The following is a 22,719-nucleotide window of genomic DNA, read 5'->3' as shown; positions in this document are numbered from 1 at the left end:
CGTGAGTTCGATCCCTAATACCGATAAAAAGTTTAAAAAAAAAAAAAAGAAAAAAAAATTTATGGTGGTTTGTAGAAAGGCAAGTTTGTGCTATAGCCTAACTTACTTTGTCACACTTCTGAAAATAACAATTTTATGTTACTTATTTCTGCCTTTGTTCCGTCCTTGTCTTAATGATAGTTATCAAAATTATGCATCGTGATTTTACCTTGCATGTTTCCTTCATGGAGGTATTGTCTGGTTAAATACTATGCATTAGAAGTTGGGTCTTTAAACAAAAACCGTTTCCAGCAGGATGTTAATTTTCACTGTTTCTCCATTGTCTTTTTCTGCAGTTAATTGGGTGGCATGCCTTACCTCAGTACTTTCCCTGAGTGTGGTGTAGGGTAGCCCTAATATGTGTGAATTTTTTTGCACGTATGTGCACATTTATATGCATGCATATGTATTATGCATGTGTGTTTTATCTAAGGACCCCTGTGATTATGGGAAGTTACCAGTCCTTCATACATGAATATTGCATACCTTGAATTCACCAGACAAAGTGCCTCTGATGCTATGTCTTAGTCTTACATTCAGTGTTGTATATTGTATTCTGAGGTGTGTATATTATGTTTTGTTTTATTTTATTAATTCTGTTTAAACTTAACTCAAAGCCAGTAGTTACTCTAAAATGAAAGTGAAAAGGAGAAAGATTTAAAATGAGGACTCAGATTAGTAATTATACATTTCGGAAGTGAGATAGTATGGCAAAAGTTTTAAAATTTACTTGCCCCTTTCTTGTCAAACATGAACAGAATGGTCCTAGCAGAGGAGTGAACCATATCCGTGGAAAGCACAGGAATCTGAGTTTTAGTTTCTTCATCCATTAAAACATATCCAGGACTAGCTTCCCATCAGGGTTACCATGAGGAAAAAATGAAGGTGCTTAGCAAGGTGCCTCCTTCCTGAAGATTGTTTAGGCATTAATCTTTTCCTGCAACATTGGAGCAGAATCGGGACACTCCACGCACATAATTCCTTAAATGAAAGACCCAGAGACAGTCCTTTTGAAGGCCATGGGTAGCAAGAGGCATGAAAGGTATTCATTCTGAGGCATCAGGCCCACGTGAAGGAAGGCCTGGGTTCTTACCTTCCAGGCACCCTGTGGCTTCAGAGGTGAAAGCAGACTGAGGAGGTCACAGACTCTCATACTTCTCAATGACTAAAAGACAGAGTTTTGTAGATATCTTTCCAGCAACAGCTGTAAAATATTGTGTCCTAAATCTCCTTCAGCTGAGAACCAGTGATTCAAAGAATCAAACAAACAGAATAAAAAGAAAAACCTTAGTTTTCCTCAAATTTTCTATTTTCGAAAATGCTCCTCTAACCTAAAGGACAAACCTGTTATCTCATAGGCCCTTTGTGCATGGATTTATTCTTAACTCATGTTACTTTAAGTCAGGTATTCAGCCTGGAGCAAGCTGCTGGCTGGGCTTGGGTCACTGCCAAAGTGGCTTACAGAGATTATGTGTAATAAACACTCTATCATATAACTGACAGTGATCCCTCTTGCACAAGCCTAAACCTTTAACTTCCTCCTAGTTCCTTAATACGTTGCCAAGGTAGCTTACCAGGAATTTAAAAAGGTCTAGGAATTGGAGTGCTATGTGAGATTTTAGAGGCAAACTAATCTAGTATTTTCTGAACTCTCTTCCAATGGAACACTAATAACCTGCAACATGTGTAACAGATGTCTCTTTAAATGGACCTTGTGGTCAGGGACATCTAGAAAACCATGCCATGCAGTTAGTAAGCTTTCTTTACTGAAGGACCTTCAAGGTCTTTAGTTTGCTAACAAGAATGGGGCATGGCCTGCAGCTTTCCTGACCTCAGAGTCCTTTTGTTGTCATCTCAAGAATGTCAGGCAGAAGCCCTATAGAGTAGAGCAAGGCCTCCAGTGATTAATCGCCTAGGTGCAAATCCTATCTTTACCACTTACTGGTTTTATGTTCTTGAGCAAATTGTTTAACCTCTTTTTGCTTCAGTTTCCCCATATAAAATGAGAACACTAATGATACCTAATTATAAGTCATTTTAGAAATTGAAGACAAGAGTAAAAAGAGTGTCTAGCACTATTATTAGCCAAACGTAATGTAGGCAAAGATGAGCTAGCCTAATACGCAATTCTAGAGATGACAAAAGTGAATTACTCATGCAGCACTCCCTCCTTCAACAGACTGACTTGAGTTCCAACATGCACTGTGTGTAAAGTTCTGGCCCTAGAAATGAAGATGAACAAGACACAGTTCCTGCCTTGGGTGAACAGACACACTAATGACTTGGCTGGCACCACACCATTTAGTGTTAAAGCTAATGGCCTGAGCCTCCTGGCTGCTATCTGCTGCTCCTCCCCTGAGGTCCTCATGAATGATCACAAACCGTGCATCATGGATTGGGAAGCAGGAATGTGAGGCACAGAGTACAGCTAATAGGTTTACCTTGTCAAGATAAGGATATTAGTATGATCCAGCAAAAAATATTGGGATAACAACAAACTCTAAAAATATAATTTAGTGATGTAAGAAATGTTAAGGTGAATCCCTCATAGACATTCCCCAAATGTGACTGGCTCGGTTGTGTTTCAACTGCTGTGTTACTGATGGTCTTCTCTGTGCTTGTTTAGGTGTCTCCTCTGAGGGCTTTCCTGGGGACCGCTTCAGTGAACAGACAGCTAAAGATTTCCCCAGGGATACAGGTGCTTGGGTCCTGGGCTACAGATCAGGCCCACCCTGCCCCTTTCTGCTCCCTGAGGACAGAGAGAAGTCAAACAGAAGTAAATTGTACTTGGATCTCAATGTAAGTGAAAACCTTCATGTCTCTGCTGTGGTTCTTTTTGATGAACAGAGGTTCATTTAATATGCCGTTAATGTAAATTGTGTACATAAAGCTGTTCAAACTGTATCTTGTGCATGGATTGTTGCTTTAAAAAAATTAATGGGCTGCAAAAACCGAGATGCATCTTGGTAATCTGAAGTTTGTACAATAGAAACTGACCATTTATATTTTATCCAAGTGTTTTCAGAGCACTGTGTTCATATTAGCTTTTCTGTCTATTCTCATTGTGGCAAAAACCATTCGGTGCTAGTCCCTTAATATCATTTTCCTAAAAATTTATAAATAACATATGTCAGTCAACTGATAGGCTCTGTGTTCCCCAGTGAAATCCAAGTAGCCTGTCTTATTTGCACATCTATAAACCATTCTTTCTTTCCAGCTGCTCAAATAACAGGTGAACAGGTTGGCAGGAAATCTGCCAAATACAGGATGACCTATTTAAAAACCATAGCCTTTTTCTTAGTCATTCATCCATGCATTCATTGACACAGAAGCACTGACTCCTTGATACAGAGCCTGGGGCTGGGGTTAGGCTACATCCACTTTTAGATGGTCCAGTCAAATTAAGTAGACTATCACAGGTCTCATTACCTGTTTACCCAGGTTCCTGTTGCAGATAGATTATATGTGGGAATCCAGTAAACGTTTTGCTTTTTTCTTTTTTCACATTAACTTTAATGCGCATTGACAATCTTATGTTCTCCAGTTCAATAATCCCAGCTAGATATATCTATGCAATGAGCATGGGTTAATCATCTAGGTGACAATGCAAGTTTCATAAGGGCAGGTTAGGTCTGCCATGTTCTCATAGGTGGGAACCAAATGAGTAGAAAAACCTTGTACTTTTCATAGCCATAAAATAGCCACTGTATGTCACTCTAGAAAAGCATTTGGCATTTATTCTTACAAAAGGTTTGGAGTGAAGCTGAAGAAGGACAAATTAACAGTCATTCCAGAGGTGATATGAGGATTTGTACAAGTTTTGATTTTTTTTCCTACCTAAAAAGTCAAGTTTGAGAAATGTGCTAAAAGTATGAACTGAAACAGTGAAATCTATTGGTGAGTTACTGGGTTGATCTGGGCAGCAAATAGCAGGCAGTCCTGGAGGATAAAAGGACTCAAATGGATTTTGAAGGGCTACCTCTTCTCCTGGCACCCCTCCTCCTCCTTGAAATAGACTAAATTTTTCTGGGGATTTCCTTTATCCTCATAAATTAAATTATTTCTTAACTTTATTATAATTATAAATATCATGGATGATCCTTCGAGAAAAGTTGATACATATAGGTACATTGGAAAAACAAGAAATAACTGATAGCTTCAGCAGCAAAGATCACAACTGAAAATTTGATTACATTTTTTGTAGTATTCACTGTGTATCATTTATTTTCAGTGAAGGATTTTAAGAATATACAGGTAAGCATGTAGATTTTATAATCTTTCTTCTACTTGTTAAAATCAATTATTCCTATACTGCTTATCTGTTTTGTTATAGAATCTTTATAAATAGATGTTTTCAGTGATTGAATAATATTCTACTAAGTGATATGGCAAAATGCATTTCTTATCACATGAAGTCATTTCTAATAGTGAAATAGCACTAGTATTTCAAAATCGATGGCATGAACACATATATATTTTTCATGTAACCTTATAGCATTTAGAAATATTCTATATAAAATTTTGAAGGAAAATGATTTTATATAAACATCTAGGCCTTTGTTATATACTACAATATAAATATATAGGCCTTTGATATATACTACAGTATATATAGGCCTTTGATATATACTACAATATAAAAGGTCTATTTCCTGAATCAGAGTTGTATGACTATGTCTGAAAATATAACATATATCCATATGAAATATATGTAATATATTCATATATTATCTGTATACATACACAATTAAAGCAAGTACATGAATTTATATATTTCTTAGTTTTCTATTGGGTATAACTTTTAAAAACTAGAGTAATTTCCTGAAATTAGCATCTAGATCAGTGGTTTTTATACTTTGGGCTCTGGTTCCCTTCTCACCTCTAAGCTGAACACTGCCCCCTTCAGACAATATAAAGTTTGACTCATATGTTTAAATATTGCCATTTTAACTAAGGTTTCTACCTGAAAGGATTTCGATGATTTAGAAAGCATACGCATTCTGGTAATGACTGTCATACCAGCCCAGGGGCAGAGAGGCTATGAACACTGTTTGCAGGAGTATATTGCTGTGGAGTAGTTTGATCATCCTTGGCCATTATACTGACACTACTTTACTTTCAATTTTAAATATAATTTTCAGTGTCATCATCAGGATGTTATTTTCCTAAGTCTTTCTCTGTAGTTATACTGATTCCCCATAGGATTCAGGGATAGCAATCACACATGTAATGATGGTGAGCAAATCAGAATGGACACTGGCATCAGGGCTGAGGCTCTACTGAGAGCCCTCTTTCAGCTGGGCATTCATGTTTTAATTACTAAAATTATGAGACTCAAGGTAGCATCTATTTGGCAACTTAAATAAACAACAACAAAAAAAAACCCTCCCAAACTCCTTTTCTCTTTTCATACAACACTTCCAACATCAAATTTGTGAGTTTTCCAAGCTAAGCAATTCTACAGTTCTCTGTGAACACCATTTGGGAGTCCTACAATTCCATTCTACACTATCTACCTGGAATTTCCATTTGATCCCACAGATTATCCAGAGTTGGCCCACTCAGAAGCCACTGACAAGTGCATAGTAACTTCTGTCTGACTTAGATACAGACCATAAGTTCCTCCTCTGTTTAGTTGCTTTCTGGAACAGCTCACATGATCCAGGGAAACAGTTCACTTGTAGTATTACTGATTTATTATGTTGATATTTTCAAAGTATACAAATGATTAGCCAGATGCATAGAGTTAGGTCCTGAAGGGTCCTGAGCACGGGAGCTTCTGTGGCTGTGAAGACAAGCTCCTTTTGTTGGGTTTTAAAGAGGCTTTTGTTATATAGACAGGACTAATCAAATCATTAGCCATGGGTGATTTACCCAGCTCCATCCCCTTTAGAAGTCAGGGAGTGGGATGATCATTTTCAGTCCTCTAGTCACATGGTTGGTCTCCATGGCATCCACGGGAGCTTTCCAAAAGTCACCAGATTAACACAAGCCCAAGTACAGTTGAAAGTAGCCTGTTGTGAATAACACCTCTATTGCCCTTGAGCTGTTTCAGGAACTGGAAACAAACCCAAATATGACAAAAGATGTCCTTATAATTTTTGTTATTTATAAGAATTCTGGGAGTTCTGGTCATACACTTAAATGAAGAACAATTATATCCTTCTTTTCATATGACAGCAGATAAGATACCAATGTGTGCATCAGTGTGTAAGCAGCCAGCAGGGCATTCTTGCAGCCACACAGCTGTACACAGAAGGTCTGTGTTGATAACTGTACTCTAGTCCTGCTTGAACAAATTGGGAAAGTCTATCCTGAGCAAACAACAAAGCTCTTGAAGACTGAACCTCACATCCTAGCATTTCCATTTTTGAGTCGTTGGGTGGCCAGGTATTATGTGGAATATACCTTAAAAGTTATTTTTTGTCTGAAATTGAAATTTAACTGAGTGTCCTGTATTTCTTGATTAAACCTGGCAATAGGAGGTATCACTTTCCATGTAACATCCATGTATGAGTTGCCCTAAGGTAGCATATACATGTATATGATAAAACCTCAGCCACTACAAAGTGCCTACTTAAAGCATAAATATTAAAAAGTTAACCTGTAAAGGAAAGATGTTATGTGCCACCAAATAGGAATTACCATTAATTCTGTACCCTAGTTTGTGACAGATTTGGTAAAGACACCACATAAGAGACCAGAGAGTTTCTAGGATCTAACTCCTTATGACAAGTGTAGTGTCATGAGGATCCCATTTGCAGGGAATACTCACCATGTGGAGGTGGTTTGTTAAATGTCTGTAAACAAGGGACATAGTTTGGTAAAAGTGTTTACTACTAGAGGTACGGTTTGGGATTGAAAATTAAGACATGAAAAGCAGGAAAGATAATCAATCATTTGGATTACACGCTGGTCTGAAAGTAAGACTACATTCCAGTTTGTAAAATGCACACTTTAACTTTTCTTGGTGATTTGAGTTTTGAGGGATAATCCATCTCCTTACTGTGAGACTCTACATATTGTTTACTGAATCGGCTGGGGTAAACATAGAGTCAGGTTCCAAGTAATTGCATTTTATGAACTAAAGGTTATAATCAGCAAGTCCACACCCAACTTGAGTGTCTAAATTAATGAGGAGAAGTTCCACATATAGGTCACTTCCTGAATGCCAGTGTCATCCTTTGAGATATGGTATTATTATGTCTACTGTACAAACAGGAGAGAGGTTCAGCTAGAGCAGGGGTGGGGATTGAACCCAGGGTTGGAACCTAGACCCAAGTGCTTAAATGTGAAGCCTCTCGACCTTTCAACCTCTTTACTGCTTTGGTTTGTTTTGGGGGGTTTTGTCTTGTAAACAAATTTAAAAACAAAGATATTCACTTAATGGTATGATCTAACTGCCATATTCAGTGAGAAGAATTAAGAACTAGGCTTTAAAGGTAGTTAGAATTGCAACCTAGATTCATCCAGGGAGGCTGCTGCAGCTGCAGGCCCAAGCATGAGACATTTCCTTGGCCAGGCCCTGGTCCTCTGGGTCTTCAGCAAGTGAAATGTGCTGGGATCATGAGTTCAGACCTGCATCGTTCTTCTTTCCTCAGTGGCAAGCCAAACAGCATAAGCTAGATTAGACCTCAGTGAAAACACAGATCTCTCTGCATTATGTGGAAACAGCGTGTCTTTGTATTGTTTTTGTGGAAGTCAGTGACAGCTATCTTCAAGCCAGAGCCCCAGGATTGCTGAAGTCATTAGGATATTCATGGCAATGGGGTTTATGCTGCTTGTGAACTCACAATTACCAAGGGCTTATTTTCAGAAGGTGTGCTTTACATCCCGTGTATGTATGAGTACGTATGAGAGTGTGTGTGTGCACGAGTGCACATGGGTGAAAGAAAGTGAAAAAGAGACACAGAGACCATGTGTCTTTTGACAGATGGTAAATGAAATCAAGAAATTACCAAGGTGAAAAGAACAACTAGAATTAATGAATTATTGATGGATTTGGAAAAAGGTCACTTTTTAAAATTAACTCATCCTTTTAAATCATGACAAAATAGTTGAAAAATGATCAATGTTATCTGACTTCTAATCCACATGAAGTTTCATGCACTCTCTCTTGTGAGGTTGGTGTCATGAATTGTTATCACATTTAAATAAAAATCATTTCTACCAACCACAAAGTTCAGTTTTCTTGCCATTTTTCACTCTTCTTTGGCATCTGCCTGTTTTCCCTGCAAACTATAAGGTAATGACAAATCTGGTAACATCTCAGATTTCTTTATAATACAAAAATAAAAATAAACTTGTTGAATCACTGAACCACCTTACTGGTTAATGGAATTATGGAATTCACTTTTCTTTGCTCTCAATAACACTTACTGTACTTACTTCATTGTCTGTTCTATAATGAGACAAATGGATAGTCATATAAAATTTGAATTCTTTTTTTTTTTTTCTTTTTCCTTTTTACCGGTACCAGGGATTGAACTCACGACTGCCTGCTTGCAAGGCAGGCACTTATTCCACTGAGCTAAATCCCCAGCCCCTAAAATTTGAATTCATAAGTGTATTCTTTCAAAGCATGACTGAACATAGAATACAACTGAGTTTCATTTTTTAAAAAGGGAGAAATTTGTCTGGGAACTATACTTCAGTGAGTTTGACTATTGCTACTGAAATAGTAAATCGTTTCTCTAAAGTTCACATGGTTGCTTTTTGATCTTTTTGAAGGAGTTCCATTTCTCCTTGAGCATCCCATTTGTATCTCATGAATAGTAGCTCTATTTGCATTCATTGGAATTAAAGTGCTATGCCTCCCACATAGCTTCTTTTCAACCTTGATCTTTTTCTGTATGTATCATTTAGGTTGCATGTCTGTCTTTCAGAAAGGAATTCTCCTTTCTCTCCTACAGAATGAAGATGGGAACTTGTGATAAAAATTAAGTCTGATATTACCCATTTAGAATATGAAATGCAGTCGCCTTTGCATAGAGGCTGTTGGAGAATACGCCTGAATTTACATGAAATTTCATTTTTTATGGCAGAGTTATTTTTCAGTTGCCTTTTGGTTATTACAGATTTTAATTAAGTCATTCTGGTTTATTAGTATCATTATTTATAAATTTTATTAAGGACCGCAGCTACTATATAAATGTCTTTTTTCTGAACATCATAAACTCCCCTCTGCAGCTATAGAAAGTATGTGACCTTGTAGGAAATGTTACAGTATTCATTGAGAATATTTTATGATACTTTTAAAGTGTTGAAGTGACAGTAGTGATATAAATATATATTCTTATTTCATTAAACTTCTGTTTAAAGTGATGTGCCAAGTGGAGGCAAGAGTGAATGCATCTCTAAACTGAAATTGTGATTCCTACCCACCACCCATCTATTCCTGTAACCATCATGCTGCATAATAAGAGGGCCACACTGAGCCCAACTAAGGCTGCATTAAAGATAGTACCATATTTAATTTTTGAACAGTTTTTGTGGTAGCTGTATTTCCAGTTTATACATGTAGACATTAGCTCAAAGAAGTTAAGGTCCTTGGGTAAAGCAACGCAGCTAATGTAACATTAGTAATACCTCACATTGCCCCCAAATGCAACCCACTTCAAAGTCATACCTCTTTCCTACTTTTCTGCTTGTTCAATGCTGTCTTTAACTCTAAAAATATCATCACTGGCATTTCTTTCTACATTTTTTTCCTCTTAATATGGCCAAGAGTGTAGGCATTAAATTCAAGGAATTGTACTGATTCAGGAGTCATAATCTTTGTGACCATTCTAGTTTTTGGAGATTTGTTCTAACTTGAATAAGCATTTGTTTCTGGTAACCAGGCCACTTATTTTGCCTCCCTTCCTATGTTCCAATAGAAAAGAATTGTTACAAAATACTGTAATTTCTGTTGTTTTATTGTGATGTTAATAACAAATATTTAGAAACAGATGGATCCAGTATAAATCCTGGTTTTGGCACTCCTTGGTTATATAATCTTAGGATTTACTTTAATTTCTTTAAACCTCAGTATTAACATTTTTAATAGTGCCCACTACAGCGGCTACTATCCACAGTTGGCTATATAAATTAATCAAAATAAGCCAAATTAGAAACACAGTTCCTTAGTCACACTGGCCACAATTGTTAGCACTTGGAGGCCACTTGTGGCTAGACTTGCACCGAAATAGAATATTTCCACTATTGCAGAAACTTGCCCTGGGCAGAACTGATCTGTAAAATGTAGTTAATCATACTTTTCTTGAAGAGTTAATAGGGGATCATTAAGTTACAAAAAAACTTGCATGAATAACATGTTGGTGCACAATTATAATGCAGGAACACATTTATGAGCTGACATACTTATATATATTTCATAATCAATTAGAAGTCTCTGACCAAGTTACTATTCTGCTGTTTCTGCTAAGTTCAGTTGACATTAAATCTAGTACCAGCTGCATACCTCTGATGAGCCCTGAGTCAGAGTAATTGCCTATATCTTAAGGCAACCTGGGCTAATTCAAAGGCCCCTCCCCAGAATATTCCTATATGATGTCCTATATAATGTGTTCCTATATAATTCCTTAACTGTGCTCATTCTGAAAGGGCCCTCTCCCCTTGTTCTTGGTGTATTCATATGTTATGCTAAACAATTTCTCTATTTCAAGACCAGCCTGCCTGTCAATATATGACTCAACCAATTATGTAATATTTAGTCTCTTGCTTTGTGCCTCCTACTTCTAAATTCTGTGTAAACTAAACTCTTCCTAAATTCAGCGCTGTTGCTTTTGAGGAATTATCCCCGCAATAGTCGTGGTGTAAAGATTAAATGTTGCCTTCTTACCTCCTCAGTGTGACAGGGGCTTCCTTTCGGTTTGCCTTGTTTGGGTTTGGCATGGGAATTTTCCAGCAACAAGCATAGCGCAGTGCCTGTTTGGGACAACAGTGATATCCTTAAAAACTTCTGGTTCTTTTTCCTTTACCCTCATGCACACTCCCCTTCCACCTTCCTTTTATTTTAGGTGAGTCTCCACCTTTGCTGAATTCTTCAGTGGATCCCTTTAAAAATAATACTTTAAAATGATACCTGGATCTTTGGAGGTTGAATTAATTGTCAAAATAACTTTTATTTAAAAATAAAATTAAGGAAGGGAAAGCAAATGACAGCTAGTTACATCAGTAGCCAAGACCTGTCTGGTTTTGCTATTTAGGAAGAAGGGGATTATTGGCAGGGGATTATTTAGGAAGAAGAGGATTATTGGCAGATATTGTGAAACAAGAAGAAATGGTTCAAAAAAAGTGGAACTAGGGAAGGGAAGAGGGAAGATGAAAGGAAGGAAGAGAAAAGAAAAAAATGATAAAAGAAGGATAATATAGGAACAAAGCTTTGTAATAAGGAAAAGGGGTTGAAAGGAGTGGAGGGAATTGGGAAAGAGAAGAGGATTCAGGATATATTGTGTACAGGTACAGATTTCTTGTGATGAATATGGTCATTGTGTACATCTAAATTTTACCAGAAAACTTAATAAGAAAAAAATATTTAGTAGATTCTTCACCTGTAACTGCAATCAGGAGCTACTCAGCCACAGTGGAAGGCTTTTCCCACAGACTCCATACTTACTGTTGTCATTATCCGCATGAGACAGCAATATATTCTTTTCACTTCAAAAAGCTCACACGTCCCAGGAAAATTCTGTATCGTAGCATCTGCTCCTCACCTAGCCCTGTGACCAGCTTCACAGGTGTCATGGCCTTTCTTTTGCACCTTTTGCATTAATATTTTATTTTGTTCTCAACATTGGACCCATGTCCAGGAAACCTTTGGCACGAGTTGGTGGCAGGCAGATTTAGAGATATTTGACAGTGAAACCCTGACCAATAATACAAATCTATCTTAAGTATGATTTTCATATTTAAGAGTAAGGGCATGTTAAATGAAGTTGCACCTTTGAGGTCTACTGAGATGACCTAAAAACCTGCCAGACACACACACAAAACAAAAAGCAAAAAACAAACAAACAACAAACAAACAAAAAAAAGGAAAGGAAATGATATGTGTTCTGCTTTGGAGGGTCTGTGCTGTGTCTCAGGAGAGGCTTTGTCTGGGAGCAGTCCTTCCCCAAAGTGGGGAAAGTGGGTGGGAAAATCACAGTTGAAAGGGATTACGCTTAAATTATTATCAACGTAGTTCAGTAAATAGTGGAGAAAAAATGGAAATAAATTTCAAATGTATGAATTACTTTTATCCTTGAAATGAATGAGTTTATTTAAAACACTGTTTTGGAGCTCAGTGCACATAATAAAAATAGGACGAACTTTATAACCATTTGCAGTGACAACCTGAGAAAACTTTAAACTAATTTCTTTCTTCAGTTGAAATACATGGAAAACAAAACAAAAACCAAAAAACAAAACAAACAAACAAAAATCAATGCAGAAAGCACTGGCCCTGAAAAAGTAAAGGGATCCCTGGAAAGAGTTTTCTTTCATGGCACACATGGCACTATGGTGTGGGTAAGCATTATACTTGGACCATTTGTCTGCATGTGCAGCGATGGAGAGAGTCGAGAGGAAGACTTTCTGTGTGGGCTGTCAGGTCATCAATAAAAGCTTGTTTCATACTGACAAGGTTAAAAAATTATGTTAGATAACATAAGAGAGTTTCCTATGAAGTCATATTATACTCATATAGTCGTATGTGCTAGATATTGATGAGTGTCAAACACTCTGTTCATCTAGGTAACCCTCATGACAACCATGAAGTAGGTACTGTTCTTATTTGGTTCCCATTTGATGAAGTCTAGGGACCCCACATCACTTGCACAGCATTAAGCCTCTTGTAGAACTGAGGATCATGTGAGCCTAAGACCCAGAGCCGTACCTCTAACTCTGAGCATTGCCCTTATTCCTTGAATGTCAAAAGATCATATACAGTTTCCTTTCTTCCAGCTTTACAACATGACCAGCTTTCTCTTCTTTTTTTTGTTATTGTCTTTCAACCTATTTCCATGAAATTTTTAGAAGCTAGTCTTAGAAGTATTTTCCATTGACTGCTCAACAGAAAAAGACCCCACTCTCTGGAGCTGCTCCTCACAGTAGGCAGGAGTGGCCTGTTTTCTTTTTAATCAGTTACTACAAGGAGTTGCTGACTTTTGATAGGCTGCCCAAAGGGGCTGTGGATTGATTGGCAGAGGAGTCACCACACTGATAGGGGAAGTATTGCAGAACTAGAAGATCAAGGAGGTCTCTGGCTTGCTGTAAGGTTTGACCTCATGATATTCCTGTGTATTGAATAAAAACATTTCAAAATGTCAAACAAAGAGCACAATTCAAGTAAGGTGGATGACCTCTCAGTATAGCACTGTGATGTGGGGTGCGCAGAAGGAAGGGCACCGCACTGCATGTCTGGGTACTGCACTGGAGCAGTATGGCCTTGTACTGGTTAGCTTCTCTGGACCTCATTGTCTTTGTCTTTGAAATAACATGGGGCTAGGTGATTCCTAGTGCTTACAAGGTCCTGTCCAGGCTCCCCAAACCTCAATTCTATGCAACTTCTTCCATGATTTTACACTCCTTTAATAAAAAGCCATAGTCAATCAAGAGGTTTTCTGAAGACTTTTTATTTCTCCAGCTCTCTCCTTTTGTACCATATTTCATTTGGTGAGTTAAAATACCTTTTTCTGAACAGCAACAACAGAAAGCTCCTCTTCTCCCCAGGCCTTATCCATATTTTTGAGCATATTTTCTGACTTTTCTATTCTAAGTCTTATTCTCCCATGGAAATAGTTTCTACATTCTTTCTTACTTGTACTCTTTAATTCCAATTCCACTTTCAACTCGTGTCAAGCAATCATCAGAAGAAGCTATATGAAAGATTGGGAAATTGAAATGTATCATTAAAATTAGCTCAGGAACTTAAAATATATGAGAGAAGGGGAAGCCTAATATAGGGAAATACAATTTCGTTCGCTGTATTTTAGCTTGCCTTTCTGTCATTTTATGAGGATGTTAGAGAGAAGTATCTAATGTAAATGGTATGTGATAGGACCACAAAAGTCCATGTAAGGTCATGTCCAACTTTGACAAAATTATTTCTAAAATAACTTTTAATGCTGATTTCTTTAATATAATGAAAGTTGTGGACTTAAGCTGTCTGCCTCTAGGTGGTGATGTGCCTTTGGCTGTAAGTTGTTCTTTTACACTGATCTGACAGATATATGCTTGTGGGACTGATGTCATTATTACCCTGACAGGTACAGCTGAGAGGGTGGTTAAATGGAAGAAATATGGAGAATTCATTGGTAGTAAATTCTCCACATAAATAGTGCCAATATGTTCAGACTAAGTGGGTACTAATTATTTTAACAAATAGTTAATGAAGAACACAATGTGAATCAAAAGCTGTGGAATGTTTTTATCATGGGTTTTACATATTTGCCTAAGGTGGACCATTTTTATTTGACCTTTTACACACATCTGGCTGTTAGAGAGTTTACAGATCTTGAGATTAGAATGAAAGAGAATCAGCTGGATTGTAGTAGGCAGTAAAGAACCAATATTTTAGAGCCAGATGTGGTGGTGCCTGCCTGTAATCTCAACACTTGGGAGGCTGATGCAGGTGGGTCATTGTAAGTTTGAGCCCCCACTGGGGCTATAAAAGCAAGTTCAAGGCCAACCTGGGCTACATGGCGAGACCCGACCCGGTGTCAAAAAACAAAAACAAAACAAACAAACAAACCCAGATATCTTGGCTTCCACTGGTTTTATATAGCATGATCACTGGATAAGACACTGAAATAAATACTATTCAAGAGAAGTGATTATCACCACTACACAAAATGTTAAAGCTTTAAATAGGATGGTTTTTTCAAGGCCAATCAACTTAGATTAAAACTGCGGGTTGCTTATATGAACATTTATAATTAGAAACACTTTTTGATACCTGGCTTGATCAGAAGTTTTTGCTGTGGTTGTGAGAACCACTGACCCAAGTCAGTGCCCCAAATGGTCTCTGATTATCAGGCTACTCTTCCTTACTCCCTTTCACTTAGTCACTGTTTGCTTTCATTTAACAGCTACTTATATTCAGGCTGTCTGGGGTTTAAAGTACTTGGCTCCAGTCTATGAACAAAGAGTGACTTCTTTCTTGGTGGATTTCTTCTACATACTTCATGAAGGTGAAGGATTGGAGTGTTGTGATGTTTTTCTCCTCTAAACTTCAAACATAATTACTGTGCATTTATCTTACTGGAGAAATGAGTTTTTGTAATAGAAGTTGCTCTTCATAAATGAAGGTACATAGCAAAAGTAAGCTGGAAAACTTCTTAATGTACTGGAGTTCGGAGGATTGTGTCATACTTCTATGACCAGTAGATAAGCCAGTTGTTATTAAGAGTTTTGCTGGATCTCCCCCCAACTCCACTAAACACCTTTTCATGAAGTTAGTTATAGCAGGGGAAAAGACTGGGCTCTCTCAGTATAGTTTTTTTCTGAAAAATCTGTGTTGAACTGAAGGAGAAAGTGCATCTCACATCTCAGTGTTGATCAACAAGGGATTGAAACCCACTGTACTTTGAGTCAGCTGTGTGGGTTATGTCCTATGACAGCAGGCAGACTAGTCTTTCAGAGGAGTGGTTAAGAGTATGGATTATGGAGCCTGATGGCCTGGTTCTAATCAAGTTTGGGTATTCATTGGCTCTGCAAACACAAGGAAATGGTTTAATCTTCTTGGGGCCCAGGTTCCTAACAAGAAAGAGAAAAAATATTCTCAGCCAGGTGCTATTGGGATCATATAAATTAATTTATGTAGATACCTAAAACAAAGCTTGACACATAGTCAACACTCCAATGTTAGGTATTGCTAAATATTGTTCCTCACTGACTATCTTTTTTAACTTTGGTCAGTTACTTTCTTTTCGTGTCTTAGCTTTTTAAAATGAGCCTGATAAACATCATAGCCACCTAGAACTGAGGTGATAAAATTATATAATTTTCTGGGAACAAAGACTGTCGCACTTTCATGAAATTGTGTTGGCACTTGTGGATATTGAGAGGATGTTTGTAATTCTGCTCCAGGCATGGTATAAAAAGGCCAACAACCCCTTCTAGCTTATGTCTTAATTTTGCCCAAGTCTGTTGTGGGTCCTGGAAATTTGTTTGGGGAATCAGTCAATAGATATATTGGAAAAAATGAAGAGTTCTTACTTGAAAAAGAAAAACATTGAGTATGTACTGTATCTACCCCCACAGTCCTGTACTATTAGATGGTTTGGGTGCTTTTAGGAAGACTGATTTTATGATGTGATGTGATGAGTCCTTCTTTCCACAGCCTTGAAGAAACGGAAGTCTGTTTTTTATCAGTGGACATTTCCTGTAAAAGACACCACTGAATTTTTCTGTGTTAGTGGTTCTTTTTCTCCCATTCAGGCTTTCACACTGAATCCACAGCCCTTTTTATTTTTTTATTTTGAGACAGTGTCTCAGTAAGTCATTAAGTTGCCCAGGCTGGATTCTTGCCATCTGCCCAACAATTAATCCTCCTACTTTAGACTCTTAGAGTGCTGGGATTACCGGCGTGTGCCTCCATGCCTGGCTTCTAATGGCTTTTTGATTTAGTTTACCTCAGTTCATAATCCTCAAATATACTAGTATCACGGTGAAACAGGATAGTATTTGTTTAAGTAGAAGATCAATTCAGAGTTTAGAAGGTGCTCTCTTACTTTTCCCACAGAGGATATAATGATATGTACCTTTTGTGTAAGAGAGAGTTCCATTGGAATACATTGCTAAAAAATGTATTATTTCAATCAGAATTGCTACATATTAATATTTGTGAGCACTGAATACTGGAATACATGGCTTGTCAGTGTATGACCTATAGCCATTCCCAACTGCAAATACAGCAGGACTGTCATTGTGCTGGTAGCTGTGACTTTTATTTTGCAGAAGAAATTGCTATTTGTGTTTAACACTTCATTACAGTCTTACTGGAACTCTGCTCAAAGATAGTCATAACTATTAAGCCAGTTTGACTTCTCAGTTCAGCATAGTACCCTTTTTATCAAAAGATGCCTGCTCAATGGACTGGATTTTAAAAACACTGAGATCTTTGGGTGTGACAAGAAGCCATCCCCAAAGGTAGCTTGGCAGCCAGGAAGCGGGGGTGTAATTTTTCCCCTATCCTTAATTTTCCAGGCTCCCAGCATATAATCAGAGTGGTAGAAATTATATACTGATCTAATGTTTGGAGTTCTTTTAATAGTTCCATTTTTATTTTAGGCAAAATGGGTCTGTGATAGAGACCTGGCTGATAGACATCTTTCAGGTACTTTGTGCTTTAGGGGAATACGGATCCTTTAGGATCTTTGATGAATTACTTTACCTGGTCCTGTGTTGCATCTTGTCATGCCAGGGTTCACTTGGTTGGGAAACAAGAGAGGAACAGTGCCCTCCTGTCACTAGGATTCCTAAGGAATTCAGGAAGTCATAACTGTTGAACAGGGAGAAGCCTGACATTGGCACAGGAATGCAGAGGGTAATCACTTCCGCAGGCAGGGCCTGTTTATTCTACCACCTTATGGCTGGTGGACACTGGGCGTGGTGGGCACGCTTGCCTAAGTACCTGTTGCTGAATACTGCAACTGCCAGAGCCAAGCTAAAAAGGCAGTAACCTGAAACCAGTCCTGTTGGTTTTCCTTCTGTTGCCTGAAGCTAAAATCTGCATTCTAAATGAAACCTGCAGGGAAACAGAAGAAAGCATTAAAAAAAAAAAAAAGTTTAAGAGCAGTAAATTAACGGCTTTGAAAGTTGTGGGCATTTTGAGATGATCTCTTTTCTTTTCATTTTAATTTTGTTTCTTAGCGTAGAGCTTTGTAAGTGGCTATTGAAGTGGGCCACTGCCAGTTCTTTGGCTTGTCTGATCACAGTCCAGGAGAACTCACAGAAGGCAGTATTCAGTCATTTTTTGCTGATTCACTTCTGAATCCCTTGGGCTGGACTGAGGGTGGTTGAGGGCTGTCAGTGCCGGCTCAGCACTTCCAGTAACCTTAACTTGCTCACCAATGAGGAAGTTGAATGCAACCAGGAGAAGCGCAAGCTCTGGGGCGGAGCTCCTCCTGAAGTCCCGGGCTGGGATTACTTACTGGCCAACGACAAAAAGCCTTTTGTCCTGGGAAATAAATACGGAAGTCCCAGAAGAGCAGCCTCCCCTGCTGTGTGTAGTAAGGTGCGCAGCTTGTGCTGCCTCTGGGCACAGAGCTCCACAGGCGGTTCATAGTTGCCCTAGACACCCTGCCTGTCGTCGGGCAAACCGGAAGGGAGGGCACAGTGACCTGAAAGAGACCAAGTGTGTTCAGAGCTGCTGAGAGACTGGCTCCCTCCCTCCTCCTGTTGTTCCCTGTCCTGTAAGTTAAGAGCAGATGGAGTGGATAAACTGAGAGCGTGGGGAAAGTAACTCAAGTCAGAACTTCCACCAAGGGCACTGCAGAGGCATGGAGGAGGCTGGTAGCTCTCTAAATGGCAGTGATGTGTTGGAGCCAGAAAAACCAGAAGCTGGACTTGAAGTGGCTCAGTCGATCCTGAGTAAGTTCTCTATGAAATCCCTGTTTGGATTTACAAGTAAATTGGAATCTGTGAAGCCTGAAGAGGATGATGCTGTGCTGAAAGCTTTCCACAGTTTAGATGTCACACAGCAAGATGAACTCAGCAATGGTTTGGATCTTCAGGAGGAGGAGAGTCCAGTTCCACCTGAGTTTAAAAATGATGGGGATACTGCCAGGAGGGAGACAGAATTGGGGGAAAATCACCAGGAAGCAGAAGCCGGGACTTCCCTCCATGGTCAAGAGCATCTTGCACTTACTGCTTTGAGCATGGGCAAAGAGGATGTCTTTTGGGTCCGTGGGACCCTTGTGCACACGACCAGCGACACTGACTCTGATGATGGTGACCAGGAGCTGGAAGAAGGAGGCCACACCAGTGACCCTAAGTCTTCCAATGTTGTTTTGACTGAGTCATCTCAACAGCCCAAAGAAAAATTAGGAGACTCTAGGGAAATCATTGCTACTGGGGAAATGGATGGTTCAGAGCTGTGTGCAGAAGGTCCTGAAAGGACTCCAACTGGGATTAGTGCCCTAGAACCTGGAGATGGTAGCCTTCAGATGGAGCACAGCTTCATCCCAGGCCATGCAGGCGAAGGGTCCCAAGACCCACCTACAGCAACACACCAGAATTTGAGTACTGGTGCCACTGAGCCCATGTCTTCTAGAAGAGAAGTTCTTGGAGAGAAGTCATTCCAGCTTCCAGCTTTTTTCAGTGGGCTTCGTGTGCTGAAGAAGGGGGCAGTGGAGGTGAAGGAAACCACCATCACTGAAATTAAACCAAAGGATGGAGACCTGGCTTTGCTCAAGTTGACCCAGCCTGTTCAGAAGTCTCTGGTGCAGGCAGAGCCACGGGCAGTGAAAAGCAGTGAGAGAACAACTGACCCGAAGGCCACTCCCACTCTCCTGGAGCAGCTCTCTCAGCTGCTCAGCATTGACATGCCCAAAGCTGAATCCAAGGCAGCAGACCCCGAGTCACCCAGGGGCGGAGAGATAGGCTGCAGTGCTGACCAGGAGGGCCAGTATGGCTCTGGAGATGCTCAAAGCCAGAGTGGTGAGGTCAAACCCAAGCCCCCAGAGACTGCGCTGGAGGCCTTTAAAGCCTTATTCATCCGTCCCCCCAAAAAGGGGACCACAGCTGACACTTCTGAACTGGAAGCTCTCAAGCGCAAGATGAGACATGAGAAGGAGTCACTAAGAGCTGTGTTTGAACGGTCCAAGTCAAGGCCAGCAGATGGTCCCTCCGACTCCAAAACCGTATGTAGTACTGGGTTTTGCATTTTGTCGTACAATGAGATGCTAAGATTTTCCAGATTTCCAGTTAAAATGAATCTCAGTGGCCTGGAATTAGTATTCTCTTTCAGGTGAAAAATGAGTAAAATAAAATTAAATGTCCTTAGAAGGAATACTGCCTCGGACAGAAATGCTTTTCTTCCTCATACTTTTCTAGCATATAATGAAGGACGTACGTAAAGCTATGTGGGTAGGAAGAGGAAATGTTCACTGAGGCTCAACATCAGTAATAACTGTACTTATAAAATCTTAGCACGGTAATGCAATGTGGAATTTGGAAGTGATGTAATGTGGAAGTTTAGTCCAGATTTACAGGAATTCTGCACTGTCTGATTATACCTCTTTGAAAACTATGATTTCTTTGAAAGTTTGCCACTTTGCAAAATACATGTTTGTGATGTGATTGAAATGTTCGATGTTGGTTGTAAGACTTCCTGACGGAGTACAGAGAGGTAGGTTTTAATTCTGACTCTGTCATTTACTGGCTGGGTGACCTTGATAATCTGAAATCCTCAGTCTTCTCATGTGCAAAATGAAGAAAATGCCCTTTACTTTTATGGTTATTATGAGGATGAAATTAAGTTAGTGTATGAGAAGCATCTAATTAAAAAAAGTTATTAAAGAATATTGAAGTAGGAAATTTGTGAAGCACCTGTCCAATAGATATTAAAAGTTTATAAAAACAATGAATATAATTTCTTGCTTAATACAGTTCACTGTATGTTTATCATTCCCTTTAACTGAAGGGAATGATAATGTTTTAACATTATCATGTTAAAACATTAAAAAATAAAGTCTTAAGAAAAGTTATCTCAGGTTATAGTTAGAAACTAAGCACAATATAGGATTCTCCTTCGGAAAATCATCTCCTATAAAAATTTTGCATATGAAAGTAATTGAATAATTTTTTAATAAGAAAGAAAACATTGAAATTAACAGCATGGGATGCTTAGAGAAATATGTCTTGGCTTATCATTAATGTCCATAGAAAATTCAAAATAAGTTCTTATTACTATAAATAATCCTGGAGCTCTTTGGAATATATTAGTAAGCATTCTGGTAAGTGTATGTGAGTATAGTAAATTTGTGTCTATATCTGCAGCTTAAAGTTTAGTTTTGCTGTAAAAAATATTTTATAATAAAAGTAACCTAATATATTGTATAGCATTTATCCTTGAATTTTTTGGTTTTAACTTTTTTTATGTTCTGGTAAAGGATGACAGCATAGTCAGATGTGTCAGTTGCACTGAATGTTAACAATGTGCAACTGGCCATTAAAATTAAAATTAATATTAAATTAATGTAGGTATGTTTGTTTTTATTTATTAATGGGTACTGGCCATTTTGTTTTAACTTACTCTCTGCCCACTTTTCAACAGCCTGACCAGAGCCCCACAGAGCCAGACGACAGGACTCCTGGCAGACTCCAAGCTGTCTGGCCACCCCCAAAGACAAAAGATGCAGAAGAGAAAGTGGGACTGAAGTACACTGAAGCAGGTAATGGGAAAGGAAGCTGAGAACCCAAGAATGAATTTCTTCTTGCAATAGCTTTTAGTCTTAGTTTAGAAGACTCTCAGAATTTGGTGTTTTGTTTCCTTTTAAAATGTAATGGTGAAGGCGTCTTCTCTTGCTTGATTTTGCTTTAAGTGAACCTCTTTGCACATTTACTGCTAATGCATCTTTTAGAGATGAAAGGTGAATGCAGTGGAATGAATGCAAGGGGGCATAGGAGTCAAGTTGGGCAGCCTTTTGGGAATGAACTGAGCAGGTAAATTACAAATTCCTCAGGAAGCAGGTGGTTGGTACTCATATAATGTTTTTGTGAGCTGGCAGAATTACTAAAACAGGGAGAGTATGATTCTCTGGAGCTGTAAACTGATTTGTTGTTTGTCTCTGGGTAATGCTTTTGAGATAAAGGAACCTTTTGCAGAGTGAATGTACAGATACCATATCAGTTACTTGTTCACTTTTGCTAGACAAAGCTTTATTTAATGCATGGCCAATTTTAAAGCAATCTAACTCTCTGGAAAACTTCCCAGGAACTTTACTTGAATCTATTTAAAAGGAATAGGAATCTAGGTATTTTAGAAAGGATCATGTGAAATTAAAGTGTAGAATTAGAGATGGATATAATTTAATTCTCTGTCTCTGTGTGTATGTGTGTGCATGGGTGTATGTGTGTGTAACATACACCTTTTTACTATACCTTTTATACACCTTTTTCTATACCTTTTTACTTTCAAAAGATACAGATATTTTGATATTTGGTGGTTGGTTACCTATTGAAAAAGTCCAGACACCTTTGGTATGGTATGCTTTCATTTTGTTATAAATTAAAGGAACTCAAAATCAGTAAGAGTTATTACAGGCTATACTATATGCCTTCTTGTCTGTGTGGCTGATGCCTTCTGGCTTTACATTGAGTTTTAATTTTCTTGAATATATTTGGTTTAAGACCGTATAAGGACAATATACACGGTAAAAGACATAGAATGATTAAGAAGTCAGCAAAAATAAAGGTATTTTGTTTTTTGGTCTCTAAAAAAAATTGAAAACTCAGTGTAAAGCCAGAAGGCATCAGCCATACAGACAAGAAGGTACAGGTACAGCCTGTAATACCAAACTGTCTAGACACTGGACCTGCCTGGGACCTAGTCCGCTGAGCCTAGAGAACAAAGGAGTGTAAATGATTCTTTTTTTAACAGGAGAATTTTTTAAACTGATTGGGACCAGAATAGTGGGCAATGGTATTTAATAAAGTGTCTAGGTGTGATGACAAAGTTCAGCCTATCTT

The 22,719-nt window shown here is 38.5% G+C and overlaps 1 protein-coding gene across 8 annotated transcripts in view; it reads left to right on the top strand.

Annotated features, from left to right (window-relative positions):
* Positions 1 to 22,719, top strand: part of Fmn1 (formin 1) — a 400,542-nt gene that overhangs the window by 122,210 nt on the left and 255,613 nt on the right. For 6 of the 8 annotated variants that reach the window (XM_063250323.1, XM_063250322.1, XM_063250318.1 and 3 more), the window contains 2 exons: positions 2,666 to 2,838; positions 21,305 to 21,422. The exons of 1 other annotated variant lie outside the window; for it this stretch is intronic. In XM_063250323.1, the coding sequence (XP_063106393.1) occupies positions 2,666 to 2,838; positions 21,305 to 21,422 (291 nt within the window). Of the gene's footprint in view, positions 1 to 2,665; positions 2,839 to 16,922; positions 19,890 to 21,304; positions 21,423 to 22,719 lie in introns of those variants that run through there. One more of the 8 variants, XM_063250325.1, reaches the window with a different exon arrangement.

The sequence above is a fragment of the Cavia porcellus genome, unplaced genomic scaffold (genome assembly GCF_034190915.1).
Source record: "Cavia porcellus strain 051 isolate PalLab524CR breed Dunkin Hartley unplaced genomic scaffold, mCavPor4.1 scaffold_6, whole genome shotgun sequence".
In the NCBI taxonomy this organism is placed as follows: domain Eukaryota; kingdom Metazoa; phylum Chordata; class Mammalia; order Rodentia; family Caviidae; genus Cavia; species Cavia porcellus.
The sequence above is the reverse complement of the archived record's forward strand: the minus strand, read 5'-3'. Positions and strand labels throughout refer to the sequence as shown.